This window comes from Lampetra fluviatilis, chromosome 3 (genome assembly GCF_964198595.1).
Source record: "Lampetra fluviatilis chromosome 3, kcLamFluv1.1, whole genome shotgun sequence".
Classification (NCBI taxonomy): Eukaryota; Metazoa; Chordata; class Hyperoartia; order Petromyzontiformes; family Petromyzontidae; genus Lampetra; species Lampetra fluviatilis.
The window spans coordinates 4,545,851-4,572,242 of NC_136277.1; the positions used below are offsets into that span (position 1 = coordinate 4,545,851).

Sequence of the window (26,392 nt, forward strand, 5' to 3'; positions counted from 1 at the left end):
GATCTCACTAGCAGGATGACAACAATGAACGCAGAACTCTCTAGTTTATAGCGGGGCAATGTAGAGAGTACTAAGCCAATGCCATCCCACCTCCCCGTGCCCTGTTGTCAGCCTCACGGCCCATGCTGGATATTCATTCTCATGTATGTGTGAGAAGTCTGGATTCACTGCGGCATGTTCCTGTATCCTGGTTGTCAGGTTAAGCACGTATTTTACATGTAATTCATCAAAATATGTAATTATGAAGATACATACTCTATTGATCTTCAAGTGACCTGGCACTGAAAACATTCTTTAGGTGTTTGCAGAGTTTTTGTTTTTATTATACATGGCAACAATGCAGGATGTAACAATTTATCAATAACATCATGCTAACAATACACGCATTAAATCACGTGTGTAAAATCACCTTATTCCAGACGCCGACCAGGCTCTCAATTGTGGACTGCTCCAGAGATGTCCCTGCATCCCTGTGCGCCGTGCTGGCACCTGAGGTCACGCGCACACGGGGGGTCACTCCTGTACACCTGCACTGCGACGAGCTGCTCCTAACTACACGTCTTACCGGCTTGCGCATTTATTAATGCCGGTCCAGCAATGTACAACTCACACTGTGTTTTGTAAGAGTGTGCACAGTGTAATATAGCTGTGAAAAACAGAATGGTAATTGAACCTGGCCATACCATTTCAACTCTCTGAATCGAGCGACTGAATGTGGACTATGTAGCCATGTGTCCCTCACCCGTGGCTGGGCGAGTCCGTGCTGGGGCTGCGTTGCTGGGTCCCCATGTTGCAGGCTCGTGGTCGAACATCTTCTTGATCTTCTCCACGTCGCCCTCACTCAGGGTGTGGCCACCTCCAAAGTGATGCATGGTGCTCCTGTTCCTGGGCACCATGGTCGGGATGTGCTCGTCTTTTGAGCCGGCGGTCCTGAGGCACATGGACCGATTGTTATCAGTGCAGTTTTAATGCTGAGCGACAGTCGCATACCAACAGCTTCATGACATTCCTGTCACCACTCCGGGTGTGGCTGCCTTCAAAGTGACGCATGCTGTTTATGGAGACCGCTGTGGGGTTGACACATTTTGGCCGGACAGCGATGGTGACAGAGCACTCGACCTGTAATCTGAAGAATACGAGTTTAAGTGCCGGTGAGAAGTCGACTCCATCACTCTCTAGGGGGTTGCTAAACGGAGTCATCCTTATTGTGAAGCCAACACGAGCACGAGGAATTTAAACCAGAGACTCACGGCGGCAAACTGAGATGTACGAATGAGCATTTGAGCCTGAACACACTTTTATTTATTTTTATTCTTTTGACACATAATATCTGATTATACACAGGTAGGTCAAAAGCATTAATGTTTAAATTTGAAAGTAAAAAGCACGTGAATGCCATTATTACGTTAAGCCGCCAATGCATCATCTTGGAAATTTTTTTATCCACAGAGGCTGCAGATTCGTGATTGCTGTGCTGAAGCTGGGCGTGTCCAGAGACGAGTCAACCCAGTGATGCACAGGCCAGGCCCCTCAGAACCTTAGCAGCACAGCTGCACCGCCACCCTTTTGTCATTGTAAAAGCCACTACATTGCCCTTGTGACCACGTTAGATGAGGGGGGAACTGCAGTGTTAATAGCGAGTCACCCCTCCCCTTTCAACCCTGATAAAACCAATCCAATTTATTCTGTGTGACTCCTCAACACTCATTCTACATAGCTCATCAATAACGGCGATTGCTCCGTAGTCGAGCATCAATCTAAACAATGGAGCATAGAGATGGTGCTGTGTAACGGTTGCATCGTTTGACTTCACTGCTTATTAACTTGGACAGGCCACTGTTACACTGGTTGCTTACACTAAAAACACCCAGCTTGAATTCACTAGTTGAGTGAATGACAAAGAATGATATATATTGACAAATTAATGTAATACACACTAAGTCTCTCCCTTCTGGTAGTGTTAAAGTGCATTTATGAATTTTTTTTTGAGTCAAGTGTGTTGCACACGTACACACACACACGTATGCACGTACATGCACCAATTCCCTGTCTTAATTTGAATTGGCGCTCTTTAAATCACATAGGACATGATTAGTAATGAACAGGTGCCTCCAGAATATGTTGCGATCGAAACGTCGTGATTTAATATTTTTATTTTATTTTTCTACCTACGTGACTTTACCGAAAGAACCAAAGAGTATGAATTCCTGCAGTCACGAAAGCTTCAAATCAAGTTTGTATATGAAGGGAAGTAGATTGGAATGTGTAACAAATGAGTTGCGGGGCCTTGGGTTTAAAAACCCTGCACTCGCGGGCATTGCAATGCGTGACCACAAAGTAGTAAATTACCCAACTGGCAACAGCAAAGGTGGGTGATGCATCGTTTATTTGCCAGGTCAAGCAATTCAACAGCACTTACCTGCATTTATCAATGTCAGTCATATATGTGGTGGAATCACCAAATTAAAAAGCACAAAAATGTGTCCCTTTATGAGAAGATATTCTGTTAAGAGGCCAGCACTTACCGGGGAGGAGTGGAAATACAATAGCATCACACAATCCCTGCACAGGTGAATGTAGAAGCACCACTTACATGCCGTAGTGAGTGATGGAGCTGTAGTCGTACGGAGTTGTTAGATTGTGCTCATGCAACGTCTTTTTCTCAATTGCATCCTTCCATTCTGAAAAGGAGATATCCAGTCCACGCTTTTCAAGAACCCACGTGCATGCTTTGAGAATATACTGTAGCAAGTTACGTAAACACACAGCTTTGTCCTCTCTCTATTTCTGACTGATGCACACACCGGGCTTGACGTTTTCACTCAGCACCAAGACGTGGTCGTCACGGTCGCTGCGGCAGTGCTCGTGGTGGAAGCCGAGCGCGTGCATGAACTCGTGCAGAACGACGCCCTTGGTCACCTTGCCGGGCTCCAGGGACAGCGCCTGGTCCCCGCCCTGACGGCCCAGGAACGACCAATTCCTGTAGAGACAACCCCAGCCTGAGCACGGAGCCCCATTCACTCACCACTCACCACACAGAGACAACCCCAGCCTGAGCACTGAGCGCCATTCACTCACCACTCACCACACAGAGACAACCCCAGCCTGAGCACCGAGCCCCAATCACTCACCACTCACCACACAGAGACAACCCCAGCCTGAGCACGGAGCCCCATTCACTCACCACTCACCACACAGAGACAACCCCAGCCTGAGCACTGAGCCCCATTCACTCACCACTCACCACACAGAGACAACCCCAGCCTGAGCACTGAGCCCCATTCACTCACCACTCACCACACAGAGACAACCCCAGCCTGAGCACTGAGCCCCATTCACTCACCACTCACCACACAGAGACAACCCCAGCCTGAGCACCGAGCCCCATTCACTCACCACTCACCACACAGAGACAACCCCAGCCTGAGCACTGAGCCCCATTCACTCACCACTCACCACACAGAGACAACCCCAGCCTAAGCACTGAGCCCCATTCACTCACCACTCACCACACAGAGACAACTCCAGCCTGAGCACTGAGCCCCATTCACTCACCACTCACCACACAGAGACAACCCCAGCCTGAGCACTGAGCCCCATTCACTCACCACTCACCACACAGAGACAACCCCAGCCTGAGCACTGAGCCCCATTCACTCACCACTCACCACACAGAGACAACCCCAGCCTAAGCACTGAGCCCCATTCACTCACCACTCACCACACAGAGACAACTCCAGCCTGAGCACTGAGCCCCATTCACTCACCACTCACCACACAGAGACAACCCCAGCCTGAGCACTGAGCCCCATTCACTCACCACTCACCACACAGAGACAACCCCAGCCTGAGCACTGAGCCCCATTCACTCACCACACAGAGACAACCCCAGCCTGAGCACCGAGCCCCATTCACTCACCACTCACCACACAGCGACAATTCTAGCCTGAACACGGAGCCCCATTCACTCACCACTCATCACACAGAGACAACCCCAGCCTGAGCACTGAGCCCCATTCACTCACCACTCACCACACAGAGACAACTCCAGCCTGAGCACTGAGCCCCATTCACTCACCACTCACCACACAGAGACAACCCCAGCCTGAGCACGGAGCCCAATTCACTCACCACTCATCACACAGAGACAACCCCAGCCTAACCACAACCAGTCTGTGTGTCTGTAGTAGCCATGTCTATGGTGTCCGTGTCTCTGTAGTGGCCGTGTCACTGTTGTGTCCGTGTCTCTGAAGTGGCCATGTCAATAGTATCTATCACTGTAGAAGCCATGTCTCTAAAGTAGCCATGTATATAGTGTCCGTGTCTCTGTAGTAGCCGTATTTATCATGTCCGTGTCTCTGTAATGACCATGTCTCTCGTGTCCATGTCTCTTGAGTGGCCGTGTGTCTATAATGGCTGTGTCTCTGTAGTGTCCGTGCGTCTGTAGTAGCCATGTCTATAGTGTCCGTATCTCTGTAGTGGCCATTCTCTGTAGTAGCCATGTCTATAGTGTCTGTGTCTGTGTAGTGGCCATGTCAATAGTGTCTGTGTCTCTGTAGTAGCCATGTCTACAGTGTCCGTGTCTCTGTAGCAGCCATTCTCTGTAGTGGCCATGTCTATAGTGTCCGTGTCTCTGTAGTGTCCGTGTCTCTGTAGTGGCCATGTCTATAGTGTCCGTATCTCTGTAGTGGCCATTCTCTGTAGTAGCCACGTTAATAGTGTCCGTGTCTCTGTAGTGACCGTGTCTCTAGTATCCATGTCTATAATGTCCCCGTTTCTGTAGTGGCCATGTCTATAGTGTCTGTGTCTCTGTAGTGGCCATGTTTATAGTGTCTGTGTCTCTGTAGTGTCTGTGTCTCTGTAGTGGCCACTTCTATAGTGCCCGTGTCTCTGTAGTGTCTGTGTCTCTGTAGTAGCCATGTCTATCGTGTCTGTGTCTCTGTAGTGGCCATGTCTATCGTGTCCGTGTCTCTGTAGTGGCCATGTTTCTGTAGCTGTGTCTCTGCCATGTTTCTGTAGCTGTGTCTCTGCCATGTCCGTGTCTCCGTGTCTCACCCCTCCCACGCGTGGATGTAGATGTAGTCAGTCTCGTTGGAGCGAGGGATGAACCGGACGCTTGTTTTCTTCTCAAACTCCAGCGCCGCCTCCTCGATCTTCTTGACATCGCCGTCATCTGCAGGTCACACGGCGGGCGTGAGTGGTGGGGCCGGCGTGAGCGGGAAGAGCGCACAGCGAGTGCCAAGTGCCAAGTGTAGCCAAAGACGTGGGGCACGGCGTGGGGTGGAGTGTGGGGCACGGAGAGGAACACAGAGGGTCACGGCGGGGGCACAAAGAGGGGCACAGCGGGTGGCACTGCGTGGGGTGGAGCGTGGGGCACAGTGGGTGGCACGGCGTGGGGTGGAGCGTGAGTGGCGGCAGCGCTGGGCTCCTGTGGGGAGGCCCCGGGGGCCGCTCCGCCGCCTCGGCCCCACGGCCGCCACTGCGCCTCTCCCTGCGCTTCCACTCGGCAGCAGGAGGCGTCGCTCATTCAAACCACGGCACCGCTTTATTTGAGTTGACAGAGTAATTTGCCGTTCTACGAGAGCCGCTTCTCTTTCATGGACACTGCTGGTCAGGTGCTGCGATTTACTCATTGTTCTATAGTAGCGTCATGGTTACCGCTGCCTTTGACTGGATAGCATCACGTGTGGATTATTGACTTAACTATCATTTGCTGGGTCCCCACAACATGTTTTTGACAGCAGATAAAGAACAAACATCATTATCTATCCATTCTAAATGGTATCCATTCCTTCTATTCTAAATGGTATCCATTCCTTCTAATGTCTAATCAAGCTGTGTTGAGTGAGCGGCACTGCTTCAGATAAAGCCAGGAGCAGAGTCCCTGCGTGAGTGAAATCTTTGCCCCGCGGTCCCCCGCCCGACGACGCGAGGAATCTCCACGATCTGCGTTGGCGACGCAAGCCTCTCGAGCGCCGCTCTGCGCTCTCCGTGTCGTGTGCACCGCTTCCTCTGCTCCATTGGCCCCAATGCGGCATTCCCATCACAGTCACACACACTGAGTGCACGTCACTGGCTACTACACGTACGGTGCCTTGCGTGTATCACGAGTCACGACCGATCTAAGTCAATGACTCGAGGCCTGGTTACAGGCCTCTGTGCGTGATGATGCCGTGTGTATAGAGACACTTAGATTTGTGTGTCCTCTTCATCTGAGAGTGGTCTGGTTCCTGGGCTATGTGGATCTATTTACAAAGAGAGCTGCAGAGAATACCTCCAATCTTCAGATTCTATTTCAATCATGAGTCCTGGTTCCATCTTTCTCCCTTAGGATGACCATTAGTGAAACGTTAATCAACATCCTAATTTTGCTGCAGCTATTTCAATGTAATGTCAATCATTCAGCACTTGTGGATGTGGCTTGATTCTCACGCTGATTCAAGTAACCAGGCGGCATCTCACAGAGACTAAGACACCGAGTTGGGTTTCTTCTTCAGGGACAAACCCTGTCCCTGACTCTCCGCTCACCACCAGCTTGCCACAGCCACCTCCACGCCCAGTCACGTGATTATCAGTCCACATCCTGATTTACATTGGGCCCTGCGCTTCTTTCTAGACAAGGGCCACTCTGTTGATGTGAACTCTGCCCTTAATCTGGTCACCTTCCAGTCACAGGATGAGCAAGGTACAGGTGTAACAAGGAATGAGTAGGAGGGAGGAGGAGGGAAGGCCACTCACAGAAGGCGAGGGACACTTTGTAGGGGACGTAGATTCGGCTGTCCCCAGCCTTGGGCCACTTCTGCACGGAGCGACGCGTGGGGTGGACGGCGATGTCTCCCCACTCCAGCGTGTAGTCTGGGTGAAACGGGACAGTGTCACTCACTCACTGGCACTCTCTGTGAGACACTCACTGTGACAGTGGGATTCAAAGCGATGTCTCCTCACTGGAGCGTGTAGTCTGGGTGAGACGGGACAGCCTCACTCACTCACTGGCACTCTCACACTCACTCACTGACAATCACTTTCTGCGAGACATTGTCACTCACTCACACTCACTGTAAAACACTCAACGTGTGACACTATGATCACTATCACGCTCACTGTGACGCACTCACTCTTACGGACTTGAAAGGCACACTCACTGTGAGACATTTACTAGTTGCATGACAGTGCCTGATTGTGACACACACCAAGTGCTATGTGATAGTTGTGTGACATTACCTGAGTGTAAGTGACACGCACGCTGAGTATGACACACATGCCGAGTGTGACACATGCTAGTGTAAGTGACACACACTGAGTGTAAGTGACACAAGCTGAGTGTAAGTGACACACGCTGAGTGTATGTGACACCACATGCTGAGTGTAAGTGACACACGCTGAGTGTAAGTGACACACGCTGAGTGTAAGTGACACACACTGAGTGCAAGTGACACACTCTGAGTGTAAGTGACACACGATGAGTGTAAGTGACACCACACGGAGTGAAAGTGACACACGATGAGTGAAAGTGACACGCTGAGTGTAAGTGACACACACTGAGTGTAAGTGACACCAAACGGAGTGCTCCTCACCTCGTTTCTCAGTCTCCACCTTCAGCTTCTTTTTCAGCTGCGCTCACAGCGAGAGACAGGGAGACAGAGTGGAGGGGTAGAGATGCACGCACGCCGCTTGCTACACTCGTCTTCACGTCACTCTCGTGATGAGCATCGTCAATGTCGCTGCCCGTGTCCCACTGCGTGTGCCGAGCCGTGCTCATTGCCAGGGCTCCCGCATCATTCATCCTCAAGAGCTCCATTAAAATCACCATCTGACTACCTCCATGCTTTGTGACCGGACGTTGCTTATCTCCATCACGATATTCTGGTATTTTTCAATGGCACGTGGCACTAACCTCTTCCCGTCGGTCGAAGAGACTCTGTGGGGCCTGAAACCCGCTACCGTGATGAGACAGCAGCACGCCCGACTCCAACCCGTTAGCATCACAGCCAGGAAGACAACTGGGCCATTATAAGGAGCACGAACCCCCTTCATGGAAACGGTGACACGACACCCCCCTGACACGACACCCCCCTGACACGACACCCCCTGGCACGACACCCCCCTGGCACGACACCCCCCTGGCACGACACCCCCCTGGCACGACACCCCCCTGGCACGACACCCCCCTGACACAACACCCCCCTGGCACAACACCCCCCTGACACAACACCCCCCTGGCACAACACCCCCCTGACACGACACCCCCCTGACACGACACCCCCCTGACACGACACCCCCTGGCACGACACCCCCCTGGCACGACACCCCCCTGGCACGACACCCCCCTGGCACGACACCCCCCTGGCACAACACCCCTTGGCACAGGCAGGCATGGAGCACTTGAGGCACAAGATTAAAGGGAGGGAGTGGGAGCTCGAAGTCACGTGGTCTCCCTTCCTACAGAGTCTACGATGAGCAGGGCAGACGTGGAGGTGGGGAGGTCGGGACGAGAAAAAGAGGGGCAGAGACCCTCGGTGGTCAAGACGCAAGCGGGATGAGGAGTGGTGGAAGGCCGCCTGCTAAGCCCACCAGCCGCGTGTGGGTCAACTCGTTCATTAGGGGGTTCGCTGCCCCCCCTCCCCCCTCTCCCTGGCTTCTCCTCAGCCTGCTGCTTCTTCCTCCTTCTCCGTTCCCCCTCCCCATGTACAACTTCCTCTCCCCCCTAACGCGAGCTCCCCACTTGGCTGGGGGCCTCTTCCCCTCCCCCCCTCCCCCTGACGTGTGGTGCCGTGACGTCACAATGGATTACCGCCGACGTTCTGTAGCCCGTTACTGGGATGTCTCGGCGTGTTGCATCGCGGTCGCGTTTTGTTGTCGTAAAGAAAATTCGTCGTCTGAGAATTGTAGCTGGCAGTGTGCACATGGACGTGTGTAGGCCGTGTCGTCAATCCACTGCTGTATGAGGGCTTCCTCACGCCGTGCAGGTTGGGGGGGGTCATTTGACCATACTTCACCACACTGGTCAAGGAGTATAGACACTGGATTATTTATAGCACGATAATACTTCTGCATTGCCCTCTCCTCCCACAATGCAGCTACAAGAATGTTTTATATTATTTGTCGAAGTTTAGCTCCACGGCTGTTTATCAATACAAGGAGCGTCCGGGTGTAACAACGCACGACTGCCATGTAAGGAGCGCAGCGTGGACGCGTGGAGCAGCGTGGACGTGTGGAGCAGCGTGGACGTGTGGAGCACAGCACTGCAGCGAGCGCGGGGTCGCGTCGCTCTACGAGCGGCAGGACGGCGCCGCGCTTGTCGCATCGCCCCCCGTGCGCCACGCGGCACCCCGAGCACCGTGCGCGGTGCCACGCTGGAGCCGAGGGAGCCCTGGGAGCTGCCTCACCTTGGGGAGGATTTCCTGCAGTGCCTCTTCATCCAGCTCGGCTCCCGGCTGCAGCGTCTGGGGGCAAAGCAGCGACGAGTCATTCTCTCACTCTCACTCAGAGAAATCCGTGCATCCCATTTGCAAGTCCAGCGTGTGAACCATTACATTGTGGCAGCTCCACTCGTTTCTCAAAAAAGAAAACAAAAAATACATACCTGATTGTAAGTGCCACACACTGAGTGCTCTGTGATAGTTGTGCGACAATGCCTGAGTGCATTGCTTGACATTTCTCTCTGTGCTGCAAATTGGTAACCATTATTTATCAGCTATACAGGGAACAATAACCCCCCGTATAACTTTTAACATACTGTTGGGGCAAATGCTGTTAGAGAGCACCCATGCAGGCTGGCACAGCACACGACGGAGTGAGTAGCCAGCACCACGCCCAACCGCCTTTGTCTCCCCTATGCTGATGGCTACACACTGCATCAGGTACTCATTAAAGGCTGATTCGACAAAGGGGAGGCCCAGGACCGGTTCAGATATTCGTCACAGATGGTCGTGAACGGGAATCAAACTTATGTCGTCAGTTTAGAAGCACAGTGCACTAACCACTACACCACTGATCGCCACTACGCTAGACATAGATACCCAGGAACACTCACACACTCGCACATAAAGACACAGACACTGAGGTACACTTGGACACTACAAAGACACAAAGCAGTACAACAAGCAGGTTCGGGAACCTGTCTTGTTTAGCGTAATATTACAGAGTGCTAGTACGCTTGTATACAGAAGTGATGAAGCAAGTCAAACAACACCGGTTAGCCTGCACCAAACCCTAGCAGCAGCCAGCAGTGCTAAGAGAATGAAAACATGAGATGCTCAATGGAGTTCCTGAAGAAGCTCTCAGCATGTGGATTCAAATGTCGGACATCACTCTGAACACGCGGTGCAAACCAAAAACACATCACACAGCCATGCAGCACAACAGCAAAAAACTAAACAGTTGTAAAAACCCCATAATTAACAATATCACATAAGATTGGCAATTCCAGTTCCTGCCATCATAGTCAACGATTTTATTATCATTAATGTTCTTGGCACAAGATCTAATCTGAATTGTCATGGAATGGCTGCATCATTAATCTGGTTCAGGAGACATCCAGCTTGGTTTACAGTCCATGCGAAAAAGCATTCTTGAACTCCAACTATGTATCACTACTCTACAAAGCACACATTTGGCCAAAATCGGGAAACTGCTGTGGAGCATCCAGTTCCTATATCGCTGCAATTTATAGACGTATATGTAAAGCCGTCAGGTTGATGATCCAGCACTCACTAATTCACTTAGGTCACTTTCTCACCAGTGGTCAGTCGTCTCTTTATCACTCTTCTATCACGACCTTGATAACTGTGCCCAAAAACTTGGCTGATTGAGTGTCCTCAAGTTGATGACTTGGTCTATCACACATTCCACATTGAACCACCATACTGCACGTCAAACACTTCTCTCTCTCTCTGCTTCTTCCTTACTCTGCTTCACATGGGAATTCACTTCCATCGTCGAGTTCGCACAAACTCAATTCCATCATAATCCCCTCGTTGCGAACTCACTGCACAGAGACCACTTTTAAAATACAGTAACTGCATCTTACAACTTCTGGCAAAAAAAAAAACATTCTAGCCTTTACATTTTCCCGTTCACATAACTGTTTAATAAAGCTTTGTGTTAATAAAAAAAACATCTAAAAACATAGTTAATAATAACACAACATACTGGAATGCATAAAACTAAACTGAAACAAGTCCAGCGACTTATATCTCCCACGAATATAAGAGAGCTCACCTTTCTCCGAATACCAGCCGTGATGGAGATCATGGTTAAACTCTCCACCAGTCCAGCAGTGGGATTGAGAATGTTCTCCAGAGCCACAAAGTCTTTGTATGAAGGCCTGTTTACAAGGTCCGTCAGGAGGGCAATGGCACCTAGAGATCAGAGATGATGCTGTTAAATGCTAAACACGACTTGTTTAATGCGCACACACACACGTATAAAACAATGGTAGATTTAGAAATGCAAGAACTGTGCAACCACATGAAAAACAATGCATCGCATTGGAATAAGCCGTTTAAAAAGGTGTTGCTATTTTATTTATTGCCGTTTTAAAACAGTTATTCGTAGTTTGGTTGGACAACTTTTTACTTCTGCATTATTACTTATTCTGTGACAAGAGGTTATTTTGCGGACAGCTGTGGGACAGTGGGAGGTACGTTGTCATGAGCGGAGCAGACCATGTTTTTAAAGAAACGGCGTTTATTTACAGTGAGCTAAGTCAAAGCAAAACCAGCGTAGCATCTGTAATTATTTACACGCGTTTCCGATTTCTATATTAATCCAAAACATCTTATAATCAAGCCTAGGTACCAAATTTCCGATTATCCTGGAAAAGTCTTAAGATTAATCCGCAAATGTGACGTCACAGGGATTTGCTTTTACTCAATCATCTTGATTATACGTAACATTACTTTTGCTTGGTAATGAAACTGTATACATGTGTACAGCTACATTATTGTTTAACAGAATGATTTTTGTTTTAAAGTTAACAATTCAAAAGGCACTGTCTGCGCATGCGTGGGACACACGGCCGGGGTGATCAGTGGTGTGACGTCAGCGCGACGCACGAAACGATATCCACGCAGAGATGCGGGCTGACGTCATCACGCAGACGTGCACGATGACGTCAGCAAGTAGACGTGCACCGCGACGTCATCGTACACTCGTACGATGATGTCATCACGCGCACGATAACGTCCCCACCGATGCCTGTGGTCGCACTCGCGTTGCGTGATTTGCTCTAAGCGCGATGACATCATCGCGTCCTCTTTCAGTCCCACAGGGTGACTTTCTGCGTCCAAATCATAGGCGTGGCTTAAGGGATGATGACGCCACGCGTAGACGTCGGGTTAAATTATAAATCAATGGGAAACCACCTTCCGGACAATTATCCCAATAAAATGAAGGTCACTCTCACGCAAGATTTTGGCGCCCTTGGTTTGTGTTGGACCCTCAACTTTAGAAATATTTTTCGAGAATTAAATCCGGGTTTTATTGGTAGGGCCTTCCATCTTCCAGAAGATGAGTTCCTTATTCATCTGTATAGGACCAGCGTATTCTGGAAGACTATTCGAGACTAGATGTCCACGTTTTATTGGTCGAATCTTCCTTCTTCGGGGAGACTGGATGTGCAGAGGTTATTTTCCAAAATACTGGGGTAAAAAAAATGTTATTGTCCAAAGTTCAACAATTTTTGGGAATGTCCTTGCCGCGGAGCATTTTTTGCTTTCAGTCATTTTATGCTCCGCCATACCGTTGGGAGATACAGAGCGTGACGGGACAGATACGTGAATATTTTATACATCGTAAATTAATGTTATTAAAATTACATTTAGCGCATGTATTAAATGTATCACGAATGTATTAAAACAGTCCGAAATATGGCCAACCCCCCCCCCAAATCCGAAATTTTAAATCCAAAACGTAATCTAATCAATAAGTCGTAGCACTGCCCGTGTATTTGAGTGGGATTCACGGCCAGGGTGGAGGCGTGACGCCATCGCGAAGCGCGAACCCGGCTCAACGCTGTGGGATGCGGGTGACGTCATCACGCAGATGTGCACGGTGACATCACTACCGCGCACTTGCCTGCCCGTGCACCGGCCAGCCAGCAAAACTTTTCTCTAATAGAGTATGATACGATACCTGGGGGATATTACAGATGATAATCTGTGCAGACAGTACAGAAGTTATTGCTGAAGATGTTAGAGTAGATAAACTGATGACAGATCTCAGACGAAATTGAAGACAACCTAATATATTATCACTTAACATAACCTCAGACGATATTGCCAAAGATTAGCTGAGAAGCTTTACAAGATAACTCAGAACATACAGAACACAAGTGAACTCTGTAACCACGCTAGCTATACTCAACGCAACTGTGTACTAGCAACATTAACTTCACTGAACACTATGTTACACTGGAGAGGAAACTTCAACACATTCGTCAATAACAGTGCCATAAAAAGGAATGTTTTGGCCAATCGTCTTTATTCATTGAACATAAATCTATGCAGGGTCATTGCCTGAAACATCACCTATTGTATACTTTTCTATTTTAGGCAGTGTTATTTAATGCGTTTAAGTGTTTAATGGTTCCCGTGCACCACTACCAACGCAGGAGCATCACCAAACAATGGTGGTTAAGTTACACTCTAGGTTCACAAAAAGATCCGTATCATACACCACGGATGTCTATTACTGCATACCGCGAGCTCAATAGCAGAGCTGCACGCTATCTGTCCACACGACTTCACTCTGCGCTCTTCACCCTGGACTAACCCAACAGCTCAAGTTATATCAACAGGGTCCCTGGCTCCATGCTGGAACCTGCCAGAGGCTTCTATCCAATCCTTACCCTGTTGCTGCCCCTGGTTTGAGCACGGCTCCGCAGGTGCTGAGTCGTGCTGTGAGTCACTAATCAAACCGGCGTGCAGTCTTCTAACAAACCAATCACGGACCTCCAAAATGCTGCAAGACCGCACTACAATGAAACATAAACTAAAATGTTCCGCGTGACCTTAAGTAACACAATGTGAAGGAATGCAGAAAATTAAACAGATCCCTGCATGACCTTGGGCATGAGCGAGCAACAATGGCAAGCGTTTCTCAAAGGCTTACACAGTAAACACATTCACAATCTCCCCTTCACTTTCAATATATTTACCTGTCATCATTACTATCATTATTAGCATATTCATGACCATCATCATCCTTGTCGTCACCATGTATTTACACATACTGTACCATACAGAATATTCTAGGGCGCTTCTCTCAAGTCAAGGCATCAAGTTATATAAATTACACAGCACCACTTTGTGGTCCCCTTATCTTAGGGCACCATCAAATATATTTGAGCAAATGTAACGACTGCCAGCAGTAGCGAAACAAACGGGAACAACTGTGGACCAGTTTTATCCTTATTAGGGCTAATCAGCATGTTATAATCACCAATTTTCACGGTTGCGAAGTCTACCTACAATTGTCTCCGTTTCACTGCTACCAGTTGGTCAGATTTGCGCAAATGCATCCTCAGGGAAAACAGCGACAATGCTGCCGATGATGGACAAGGCAGCAATCTGACCCAGTGCCCGGGACCCTCCCACGATCCAGGGGCTGCCACGGGCACAGCCAACAAGCGCCGACTGCAGTGGCGACGCGGCACCGGTGTGGTGCCTCCCAGGCAGGCTGCAGATGCGAGTTCCCGCTGACGTACAGACAGCTGTATACTGTGCAGGAATCTGCTGGGTTACCCTGTGCGTTACAGATGATGTCCAGGTCCTGCTCAGTGGAGATCCTGGCCAGCGTTTCCAGAGCGCACAGCTTGCAGGGTGCGTCGGGCACGTCCAGGTAGCAGGCCATCACGTCCGCCGCCCGCTCCTGAAGGAAGCACGGCTTCAGCTCCGGTACCACGCTCAGGTTGTACAGGGTTGTGATGGCAAACCTCAGCGTGTTTTTTGATTCCTGGAAATGCAATTATATACATTAAAACATGTATACAGATAGTCCCTGAGTTACGATGGTCCGACTTACGATATTTCGATCTTACGATGGCGTTCACGTATGAGTACAGTACAATATGATACGTTACAATACGTTCAATGCATGTATGATACGTAGCTTTAGCGATTTCATTTTAGGGTTACCAAGATATGATACGTTCAATGCATGTTAAAAGTTTTTATAACAGATAGGATGTTTCCTGAAAAAATTTTCTATTAAATTGCAGTTCATATAGGTAGGCTAAAAATGTACCTTGATTTTTTACTTTACATTTTACTATGCAATACAGTATTGTAATTAATAAATACATACAGTATATAGTTTATACAGTACGGTACTGTAAATCGCTCTGTTTTGGTAAATTATCACCATTCTTTAAGACTCCTGGGTAGGCTAGGCCATCTTCGACTTACAATATTTTCGACTTACGATGGGGTCGTCGTAACGCATCTCCATCGTAAGTAGAGGACTACCTGTATTTGAGTAAATACAGCGCTTAGCATGTCACGCTGTATATGTGGCATCACTTTGTTGTTGCTATCCACGTAAAAATAATTTACACTTCTATAGTGCCTTTCACAAAGAGGTCACAAGGCGATGTACTAGACACACGTGCACACAGGCACAACGCACACCAACCAGAACCAACCCCAAAACAAATAATTCCCTTAAAAATAACATCTTAAGAAGTGATTTGAATAAAGCGAGGGGGTGGGAGACAGTGGAGCGAACGTTCATTGGAAGTGAATTCCACAACCTGGGGCCCACACAAGGAAGGGTCCGGTCACCCAAGGCGTCAATAACAACGATGTCATCGCTGACCCATCACAAGCACCGCCGGGCTTCCACTACCGCACACAGCGTGGTGCACGCCAAACAGAATCATCTCAAGGTGGCTGCAGCCCAGTCTGTGACGGCGCAAGCGTTACAAACAATGCAACAACTCATCAATTAATGCACCTCTCGCTCATTCGGAGGAGGTAGAGAAGCCATCCACAACCTCACACAGAGGCCCTGGACTGGCCAAGGAACTGTGACGTAAACCTGACAACTTGCTGCTCCCCCCCAACGAGTCGGCTTTTCTGCAGCAAACCAAACAACAGACGAAGAGAAACTCGTCTTGTTCACGTCCCTGTGACCCTCAACCCCATGAGCGAGGGCCACGAGTGGAGCCCCGAGGCTGATGCTGCTGCTGCCCCTCCACCGTCGATGCCGCACCGCGACCCCTCCCCCACATTCCGTCTCCACGTCCACTCACTGTCACTCACTCACTGTCACTCACTCACTGTCACTCACTAACTGTCACTCACTGTCACTCACTCACTGTCACTCACTGTCACTCACTGTCACTCACTCACTGTCACTCACTGTCACTCACTGTCACTCACTCACTGTCACTCACTCACTGTCACTCACTCACTGTCACTCACTGTCACTCACTCACTGTCACTCACTCACTGTCAGTCACTGTCACTCACTGTCACTCACTCACTGTCACTCACTGTCACTCACTCACTGTCACTAACTCACTGTCACTAACTCACTGTCACTCACTGTCACTCACTCGCTGTCACTCACTGTCACTCACTGTCCCTCACTCACTGTCACTCACTGTCACTCACTCGCTGTCACTCACTGTCACTCACTCACTGTCACTCACTGTCACTCACTCGCTGTCACACACTCACTGTCACTCACTGTCACTCACTCGCTGTCACTCACTGTCACTCACTCACTGTCACTCACTGTCACTCACTCACTGTCACTCACTGTCACTCACTGTCACTCACTCACTGTCACTCACTGTCACTCACTGTCACTCACTCACTGTCACTCACTGTCACTCACTCACTGTCACTCACTGTCATTCACTCGCTGTCACTCACTGTCACTCACTGTCACTCACTCACTGTCACTCACTGTCACTCACTCACTGTCACTCACTCGCTGTCACTCACTGTCACTCACTCACTGTCACTCACTGTCACTCACTCGCTGTCACACACTCACTGTCACTCACTGTCACTCACTCACTGTCACTCACTGTCACTCACTCACTGTCACTCACTCACTGTCACTCACTCACTGTCACTCACTGTCACTCACTCACTGTCACTCACTCACTGTAAGTCACTGTCACTCACTGTCACTCACTCACTGTCACTCACTGTCACTCACTCACTGTCACTAACTCACTGTCACTAACTCACTGTCACTCACTGTCACTCACTCGCTGTCACTCACTGTCACTCACTGTCCCTCACTCACTGTCACTCACTGTCACTCACTCGCTGTCACTCACTGTCACTCACTCACTGTCACTCACTGTCACTCACTCGCTGTCACACACTCACTGTCACTCACTGTCACTCACTCGCTGTCACTCACTGTCACTCACTCACTGTCACTCACTGTCACTCACTGTCACTCACTCACTGTCACTCACTGTCACTCACTGTCACTCACTCACTGTCACTCACTGTCACTCACTCACTGTCACTCACTGTCATTCACTCGCTGTCACTCACTGTCACTCACTGTCACTCACTCACTGTCACTCACTGTCACTCACTCACTGTCACTCACTCGCTGTCACTCACTGTCACTCACTCACTGTCACTCACTGTCACTCACTCGCTGTCACACACTCACTGTCACTCACTGTCACTCACTCACTGTCACTCACTGTCACTCACTCACTGTCACTCACTGTCACTCACTCACTGTCACTCACTGTCACTCACTCACTGTCACTCACTCGCTGTCACTCACTCACTGTCACTCGCTGTCACACACTCACTGTCACTCACTCACTGTCACTCACTGTCACTCACTCACTGTCACTCACTGTCACTCACTCGCTGTCACTCACTGTCACTCACTGTCACTCACTCGCTGTCACTCACTGTCACTCACTCACTGTCACTCACTGTCACTCACTGTCACTCACTGTCACTCACTGTCACTCACTGTCACTCACTCACTGTCACTCACTGTCACTCACTCACTGTCACTCACTGTCATTCACTCGCTGTCACTCACTGTCACTCACTGTCACTCACTCACTGTCACTCACTGTCACTCACTCACTGTCACTCACTCGCTGTCACTCACTGTCACTCACTCACTGTCACTCACTCGCTGTCACACACTCACTGTCACTCACTGTCACTCACTCACTGTCACTCACTGTCACTCACTCACTGTCACTCACTGTCACTCACTCACTGTCACTCACTCGCTGTCACTCACTCACTGTCACTCGCTGTCACACACTCACTGTCACTCACTCACTGTCACTCACTGTCACTCACTCACTGTCACTCACTGTCACTCACTCGCTGTCACTCACTGTCACTCACTGTCACTCACTCGCTGTCACTCACTGTCACTCACTCACTGTCACTCACTGTCACTCACTCACTGTCACTCACTGTCACTCACTCACTGTCACTCACTGTCACTCACTGTCACTCACTCACTGTCACTCACTGTCACTCACTGTCACTCACTCACTGTCACTCACTGTCATTCACTCGCTGTCACTCACTGTCACTCACTGTCACTCACTCACTGTCACTCACTGTCACTCACTCACTGTCACTCACTCGCTGTCACTCACTGTCACTCACTCACTGTCACTCACTGTCACTCACTCGCTGTCACACACTCACTGTCACTCACTGTCACTCACTCACTGTCACTCACTGTCACTCACTCACTGTCACTCACTGTCACTCACTCACTGTCACTCACTCGCTGTCACTCACTCACTGTCACTCGCTGTCACACACTCACTGTCACTCACTCACTGTCACTCACTGTCACTCACTCACTGTCACTCACTGTCACTCACTCGCTGTCACTCACTGTCACTCACTCGCTGTCACACACTCACTGTCACTCACTGTCACTCACTGTCACTCACTCACTGTCACTCACTCACTGTCACTCACTGTCACTCACTGTCACTCACTCACTGTCACTCACTCACTGTCACTCACTGTCACTCGCTGTCACTCCCTCACTGTCACTCACTGTCACTCACTCACTGCCACTCACTGTCACTTACTCACTGTCACTCACTCACTGTGACTCACTGTCACTCGCTGTCACTCACTCAGTCACTCACTGTCAGTCACTCACTGTCAGTCTGTCACTCACTCACTGTCACTCACTCACAGTCACTCACTCACTGTCACTCACTGTCACTCACTCACAGTCACTCACTGTAACTCACTGTCACTCACTCACTGTCACTCATTCACTGTCACTCACTCACAGTCACTCACTGTCACTCACTGTCATTCACTTACTGTCACTCACTCACTGCCACTCACTCACTGTCACTCACTGTCACCCACTATCACTCACTCACTGTCACTCATTCACTGTCACTCACTCACAGTCACTCACTGTCACCCACTATCACTCACTCACTGCCACTCACTCACTGCCACTCACTCACTGTCACTCACTCGCTGTCACTCGCTGTCACCCACTGTCAGTCACTCGCTGTCACTCACTCGCTGTCACTCACTGTCACTCACTGTCACTCACTCACTGCCACTCACTGTCACTCACTCACTGTCACTCACTGTCACTCACTCACTGTCACTCACTGTCACTCACTCACTGTCACTCACTCACTGTCACTCGCTGTGACTCGCTACCACTTGCTGTCACTCACTCAGTCACTCACTGTCACTCACTCACTGTCACTCACTGTCTCTCACTGTCTCTCACTCACTGTCGCTCACTGTCACTCACTCACTGTCACTCACTGTCACTCACTCACTGTCACTTGCTGTCACTCGCTGTCACTCACTCGCTGTCACTCACTGTCACTCACTCAGTCACTCGCTGTCACTCATTGTCACTCACTGCCACTCACTCACTGTCACTCACTGCCACTCACTGCCACTCACTCACTGCCACTCACTCACTCACTTCCACTCACTGCCATTCACTGTCACTCACTCACTGTCACTCACTCACTGTCACTCACTCACTGTCACTCACTGTCACTCACTCACTGTCACTCACTGCCATTCACTGTCACTCACTCACTGTCACTCACTCACTGTCACTCACTGTCACTCGCTCACTGTCACTCAGTCACTCACTGTCACTCACTCACTGGCACTCACTGTCACTCACTCACTGTCACTCACTGTCACTCACTCACTGCCACTCACTGTCACTCCCTCACTGCCACTCACTGCCACTCACTGTCACTCACTCACTGTCACTCACTGTCACTAACTCACTGTCACTCACTGTGACTCGCTACCACTCGCTGTCACTCACTCACTGTCACTCACTGTCACTCACTCGCTGTCACTTGCTGTCACTCACTCACTGTCACTCACTGTCACTCACTGTCACTCACTGTGACTCGCTACCACTCACTGTCACTCACTCACTGTCACTCACTGTGACTCGCTGTCACTTGCTGTCACTCACTCACTGTCACTCACTGTCACTCACTCACAATCACTCGCTGTCATTCGCTGTCACTCACTGTCACTCACTCACTGTCACTCACTGTCACTCACTCACTCACTCACTGCCACTCACTCACTGTCACTCACTCACTGTCACTCACTCACTGTCACTCACTGTCACTCACTCACTCACTCACTCACTGTCACTCACTGTCACTCACTCACTGTCACTCACTGCCACTCACTCACAGTCACTCACTCACTGTCACTCACTGTCGCTCACTCACTGCCACTCACTCACTGCCACTCACTCACTGTCACTCACTCACTGTCACTCACTGTCACTCACTGTCACTCACTCACTGTCACTCACTCACTGTCACTCACTGTCACTCGCTGTCACTCGCTCACTGTCACTCACTGTCACTCACTCGCTGTCACTTGCTCACTGTCACTCACTGTCACTCACTCACTGTCACTCACTCGCTGTCACTTGCTCACTGTCACTCACTGTCACTCACTGTCACTCACTCACTGTCACTCACTGTCACTCACTCGCTGTCACTCACTGTCACTCACTCGCTGTCACTCCCTCACTGCCACTCACTGTCACTCACTGTCACTCACTCACTGTCACTCACTCACAGTAACTGTCTCTCACTGTCTCTCACTCACTGTCACTCACTGTCCCTCACTCACTGTCACTCACTGTCCCTCACTCACTGTCACTCACTGTCACTCACTCACTGTCACTCACTCACTGTCACTCACTGTCCCTCACTCAGTCACTCGCTGTCACTCACTCGCTGTCACTCACTGTCACTTACTCACTGTCACTCACTCACTGTCACTCACTCAGTCACTCGCTGTCACTCACTGTCACTCACTGCCACTCACTCACTGTCACTCACTCGCTGTCACTCGCTGTCACTCACTCACTGCCACTCACTCACTGCCACTCACTCACTGTCACTCACTGTCACTCACTCACTGTCACTCACTGCCACTCACTCACTGTCACTCACTCACTGTCACTCACTCACTGTCACTCACTCACTGTCACTCACTCACTCACTGTCACTCACTGTCACTCACTCACTGTGACTCACTGCCACTCACTCACTGTCACTCACTGTCACTCACTCACTGTCACTCACTCACTGTCACTCACTCACTCACTGTCACTCACTCACTGTTACTCACTGTCACTCACTGTCACTCGCTCACTGTCACTCACTGTCACTCACTCACTGTCACTCACTGTCACTCACTGTCACTCACTCACTGTCACTCACTCACTGTCACTCACTGTCACTCACTGTCACTCACTCGCTGTCACTCCCTCACTGCCACTCACTGTCACTCACTCACTGTCACTCACTCACTGTCACTCACTGTCACTCACTGTCTCTCACTGTCTCTCACTCGCTGTCCCTCACTGTCCCTCACTCACTGTCACTCACTGTCTCTCACTGTCTCTCACTCACTGTCACTCACTGTCACTCACTCACTGTCACTCACTGTCACTCACTCACTGTCACTCACTCACAGTAACTAACTGTCTCTCACTGTCTCTCACTCACTGTCACTCACTGTCCCTCACTCACTGTCACTCACTGTCACTCACTCACTGTCACTCACTGTCTCTCACTGTATCTCACTCACTGTCCCTCACTCACTGTTACTCACTGTCACTTACTCACTGTCACTCACTCACTGTCACTCACTGTCACTCACTCAGTCACTCGCTGTCACTCACTCACTGTCACTCACTGTCACTCACTCACTGTCACTCACTCAGTCACTCGCTGTCACTCACTGTCACTCACTGCCACTCACTCACTGTCACTCACTCGCTGTCACTCGCTGTCACTCATTCACTGTCACTCACTCACAATCACTCGCTGTCATTCGCTGTCACTGACTGTCACTCACTCACTGTCACTCACTGTCGCTCACTCACTCACTGCCACTCACTCACTGCCACTCACTCACTGTCACTCACTCACTGTCACTCACTGTCACTCACTCACTGTCACTCACTCACTGTCACTCACTGCCACTCACTCACTCACTCACTGTCAATCACTCACTGTCACTCACTCACTGTCACTTACTCACTGTCATTCACTCACTCACTGTCACTCACTCACTGTCACTCACTGTCACTCACTCACTGTCACTCACTCACTGCCACTCACTGTCACTCACTCACTGTCACTCGCTGTGACTCACTGTCACTCGCTGTCACTCACTCACTGTCACTCACTGTCACTCACTCACTGTCACTCACTCACTGTCACTCACTGTCACTCACTGTCACTCACTCACACTCACTTACTCCATCACTGTCACTCATTCAGTCACTCACTCACTGTCACTCACTCACACTCACTTACTCACTCACTGTCACTCACAGTCACTCATTCAGTCACTCACTCACTGTCACTCACTCACACTCACTTACTCACTCACTGTCACTCACAGTCACTCATTCAGTCACTCACTCACTGTCACTCACTCGCTGTCACTCACTGTCACTCACTGTCACTCACTCACTGTCACTCTGTCACTCGCTGTCACTCACTCACTGTCACTCACTGTCACTCACTGTCACTGTCACTCACTGTCACTGTCACTCACTCACTGTCACTGTCACTCACTCACTGTCACTCACTCACTGTCACTCACTCACTGTCACTCACTGTCACTCACTGTCACTCACTCACTGTCACTCGCTCACTGTCACTCACTGTCACTCACTCACTGTCACTCGCTCACTGTCACTCACTGTCACTCACTGTCACTCACTCACTGTCACTCACTCACTGCCACTCACTCACTGTCACTCACTGGCACTCGCTCACTGTCACTCACTGTCACTCACTCACTGCCACTCACTCACTGTCACTCACTGTCACTCACTGTCACTCACTCACTGTCACTCACTGTCACTCACTCACTGTCACTCACTGTCACTCACTCACTGTCACTCACTGTCACTCACTCACTGTCACTCACTCACTGTCACTAACTGTCACTCACTCACTGTCACTCACTGTCACTCACTTAGTCACTCACTCACTCACTGTCACTCACTCACTGTCACTCGCTCAATGTCACTCGCTCACTGTCACTCGCTGTCACTCACTCAGTCACTCACTCACTGTCACTCACTGTCACTCACTCACTGTCACTCACTCACTGTCACTCACTGTCACTCACTCACTGTCACTCACAGTCACTCACTCAGTCACTCACTCACTGTCACTCACTCACACTCACTTACTCACTCACTGTCACTCATTCAGTCACTCACTCACTGTCACTCACACTCACTTACTCACTTACTGTCACTCACAGTCACTCATTCAGTCACTCACTCACTGTCACTCACTCACACTCACTTACTCACTCACTGTCACTCACAGTCACTCATTCAGTCACTCACTCACTGTCACTCACTCGCTGTCACTCACTGTCACTCACTGTCACTCACTCACTGTCACTCTGTCACTCGCTGTCACTCACTCACTGTCACTCACTGTCACTCACTGTCACTGTCACTCACTGTCACTGTCACTCACTCACTCACTGTCACTCACTCACTGTCACTCACTCACTGTCACTGTCACTCACTCACTGTCACTCACTGTCACTCACTCGCTGTCACACACTCACTGTCACTCACTGTCACTCACTCGCTGTCACTCACTGTCACTCACTGTCACTCACTCACTGTCACTCACTCACTGCCACTCACTCACTGTCACTCACTGGCACTCGCTCACTGTCACTCACTGTCACTCACTCACTGCCACTCACTCACTGTCACTCACTGTCACTCACTGTCACTCACTCACTGTCACTCACTGTCACTCACTCACTGTCACTCACTGTCACTCACTCACAGTCACTCACTGTCACTCACTCACTGTCACTCACTCACTGTCACTCACTCACTGTCACTCGCTAACTCACTCACTCACTGTCACTCACAGTCACTCACTGTCACTCACTCACTGTCACTCACTCACTGTCACTCACTCACTGTCACTCACTCACTGTCACTCACTGTCACTCACTCACTGTTGCTCACTCACTGTCACTTACTGTCACTCACTCACTGTCACTGTCGCTCACTCACTCACTCACTGTCACTCACTCACTGTCACTCACTGTCACTCACTGTCACGCACTGTATTCACTGTCACTCACTCACTGTCACTAACTGTCACTCACTCACTGTCACTGACTGTCACTCACTCACTGTCACTCACTCACTGTCACTCACTCACTGTCACTCACTCACTGTCACTCACTGTCACTCACTCACTGTTGCTCACTCACTGTCACTTACTGTCACTCACTCACTGTCACTGTCGCTCACTCACTCACTCACTGTCACTCACTCACTGTCACTCACTGTCACTCACTCACTGTCACTCACTGTCACTCACTCACTGTCACGCACTGTCACTCACTGTCACTCACTCACTGTCACTCACTGTCACTCACTCACTGTCACTGACTGTCACTCACTGACTGTCACTCACTCACTGTCACTCACTCACTGTCACTCACTCAGTGTCACTCACTGTCACTCACTCGCTGTCACTCACTCACTGTCACTCACTGTCACTCACTCACTGACACTCACTCACTGTCACTCACTGTCAGTCACTCACAGTCACTCACTGTCACTCACTGTCACTCACTCACTGTCACTCACTGTCGCTCACTCACTCACTGCTACTCACTCACTGTCACTCACTGTCACTCACTCACTGTCACTCACTGTCGCTCACTCACTCACTGCCACTCACTCACTGTCACTCACTCACTGTCACTCACTCACTGTCACTCACTCACTCACTGTCACTCACTGTCACTCACTCACTGTGACTCACTGCCACTCACTCACTGTCACTCACTGTCACTCACTCACTGTCACTCACTCACTGTCACTCACTCACTCACTGTCACTCACTCACTGTTACTCACTGTCACTCACTGTCACTCGCTCACTGTCACTCACTGTCACTCACTCACTGTCACTCACTGTCACTCACTGTCACTCACTCACTGTCACTCACTCACTGTCACTCACTGTCACTCACTCGCTGTCACTCCCTCACTGCCACTCACTGTCACTCACTCACTGTCACTGTCACTCGCTGTCACTCACTCACTGTCACTCACTGTCACTCACTGTCACTGTCACTCACTGTCACTGTCACTCACTCACTCACTGTCACTCACTCACTGTCACTCACTCACTGTCACTGTCACTCACTCACTGTCACTCACTGTCACTCACTCGCTGTCACACACTCACTGTCACTCACTGTCACTCACTCGCTGTCACTCACTGTCACTCACTGTCACTCACTCACTGTCACTCACTCACTGCCACTCACTCACTGTCACTCACTGGCACTCGCTCACTGTCACTCACTGTCACTCACTCACTGCCACTCACTCACTGTCACTCACTGTCACTCACTGTCACTCACTCACTGTCACTCACTGTCACTCACTCACTGTCACTCACTGTCACTCACTCACAGTCACTCACTGTCACTCACTCACTGTCACTCACTCACTGTCACTCACTCACTGTCACTCGCTAACTCACTCACTCACTGTCACTCACAGTCACTCACTGTCACTCACTCACTGTCACTCACTCACTGTCACTCACTCACTGTCACTCACTCACTCACTCACTGTCACTCACTCACTGTCACTCACTCACTGTCACTCACTCACTGTCACTCACTCACTGTTGCTCACTCACTGTCACTTACTGTCACTCACTCACTGTCACTGTCGCTCACTCACTCACTCACTGTCACTCACTCACTGTCACTCACTGTCACTCACTCACTGTCACTCACTGTCACTCACTCACTGTCACGCACTGTCACTCACTGTCACTCACTCACTGT

At 50.0% G+C, this 26,392-nt stretch overlaps 1 protein-coding gene across 3 annotated transcripts in view; it reads right to left on the reverse strand.

Moving 5' to 3' along the window:
• Positions 1–26,392, reverse strand: part of LOC144951786 (uncharacterized) — a 225,781-nt gene that overhangs the window by 74,649 nt on the left and 124,740 nt on the right. For all 3 annotated transcript variants that reach the window (XM_078882163.1, XM_078882164.1, XM_078882165.1), the window contains exons 7-16: positions 14,745–14,955; positions 11,221–11,360; positions 9,387–9,443; positions 7,575–7,611; positions 6,739–6,855; positions 5,056–5,173; positions 2,805–2,980; positions 2,594–2,681; positions 743–930; positions 410–489 (exon numbers count right to left, since the gene is read on the reverse strand). In XM_078882163.1, the coding sequence (XP_078738289.1) occupies positions 410–489; positions 743–930; positions 2,594–2,681; positions 2,805–2,980; positions 5,056–5,173; positions 6,739–6,855; positions 7,575–7,611; positions 9,387–9,443; positions 11,221–11,360; positions 14,745–14,955 (1,212 nt within the window). The remainder of the gene's footprint in view (positions 1–409; positions 490–742; positions 931–2,593; positions 2,682–2,804; positions 2,981–5,055; positions 5,174–6,738; positions 6,856–7,574; positions 7,612–9,386; positions 9,444–11,220; positions 11,361–14,744; positions 14,956–26,392) is intronic.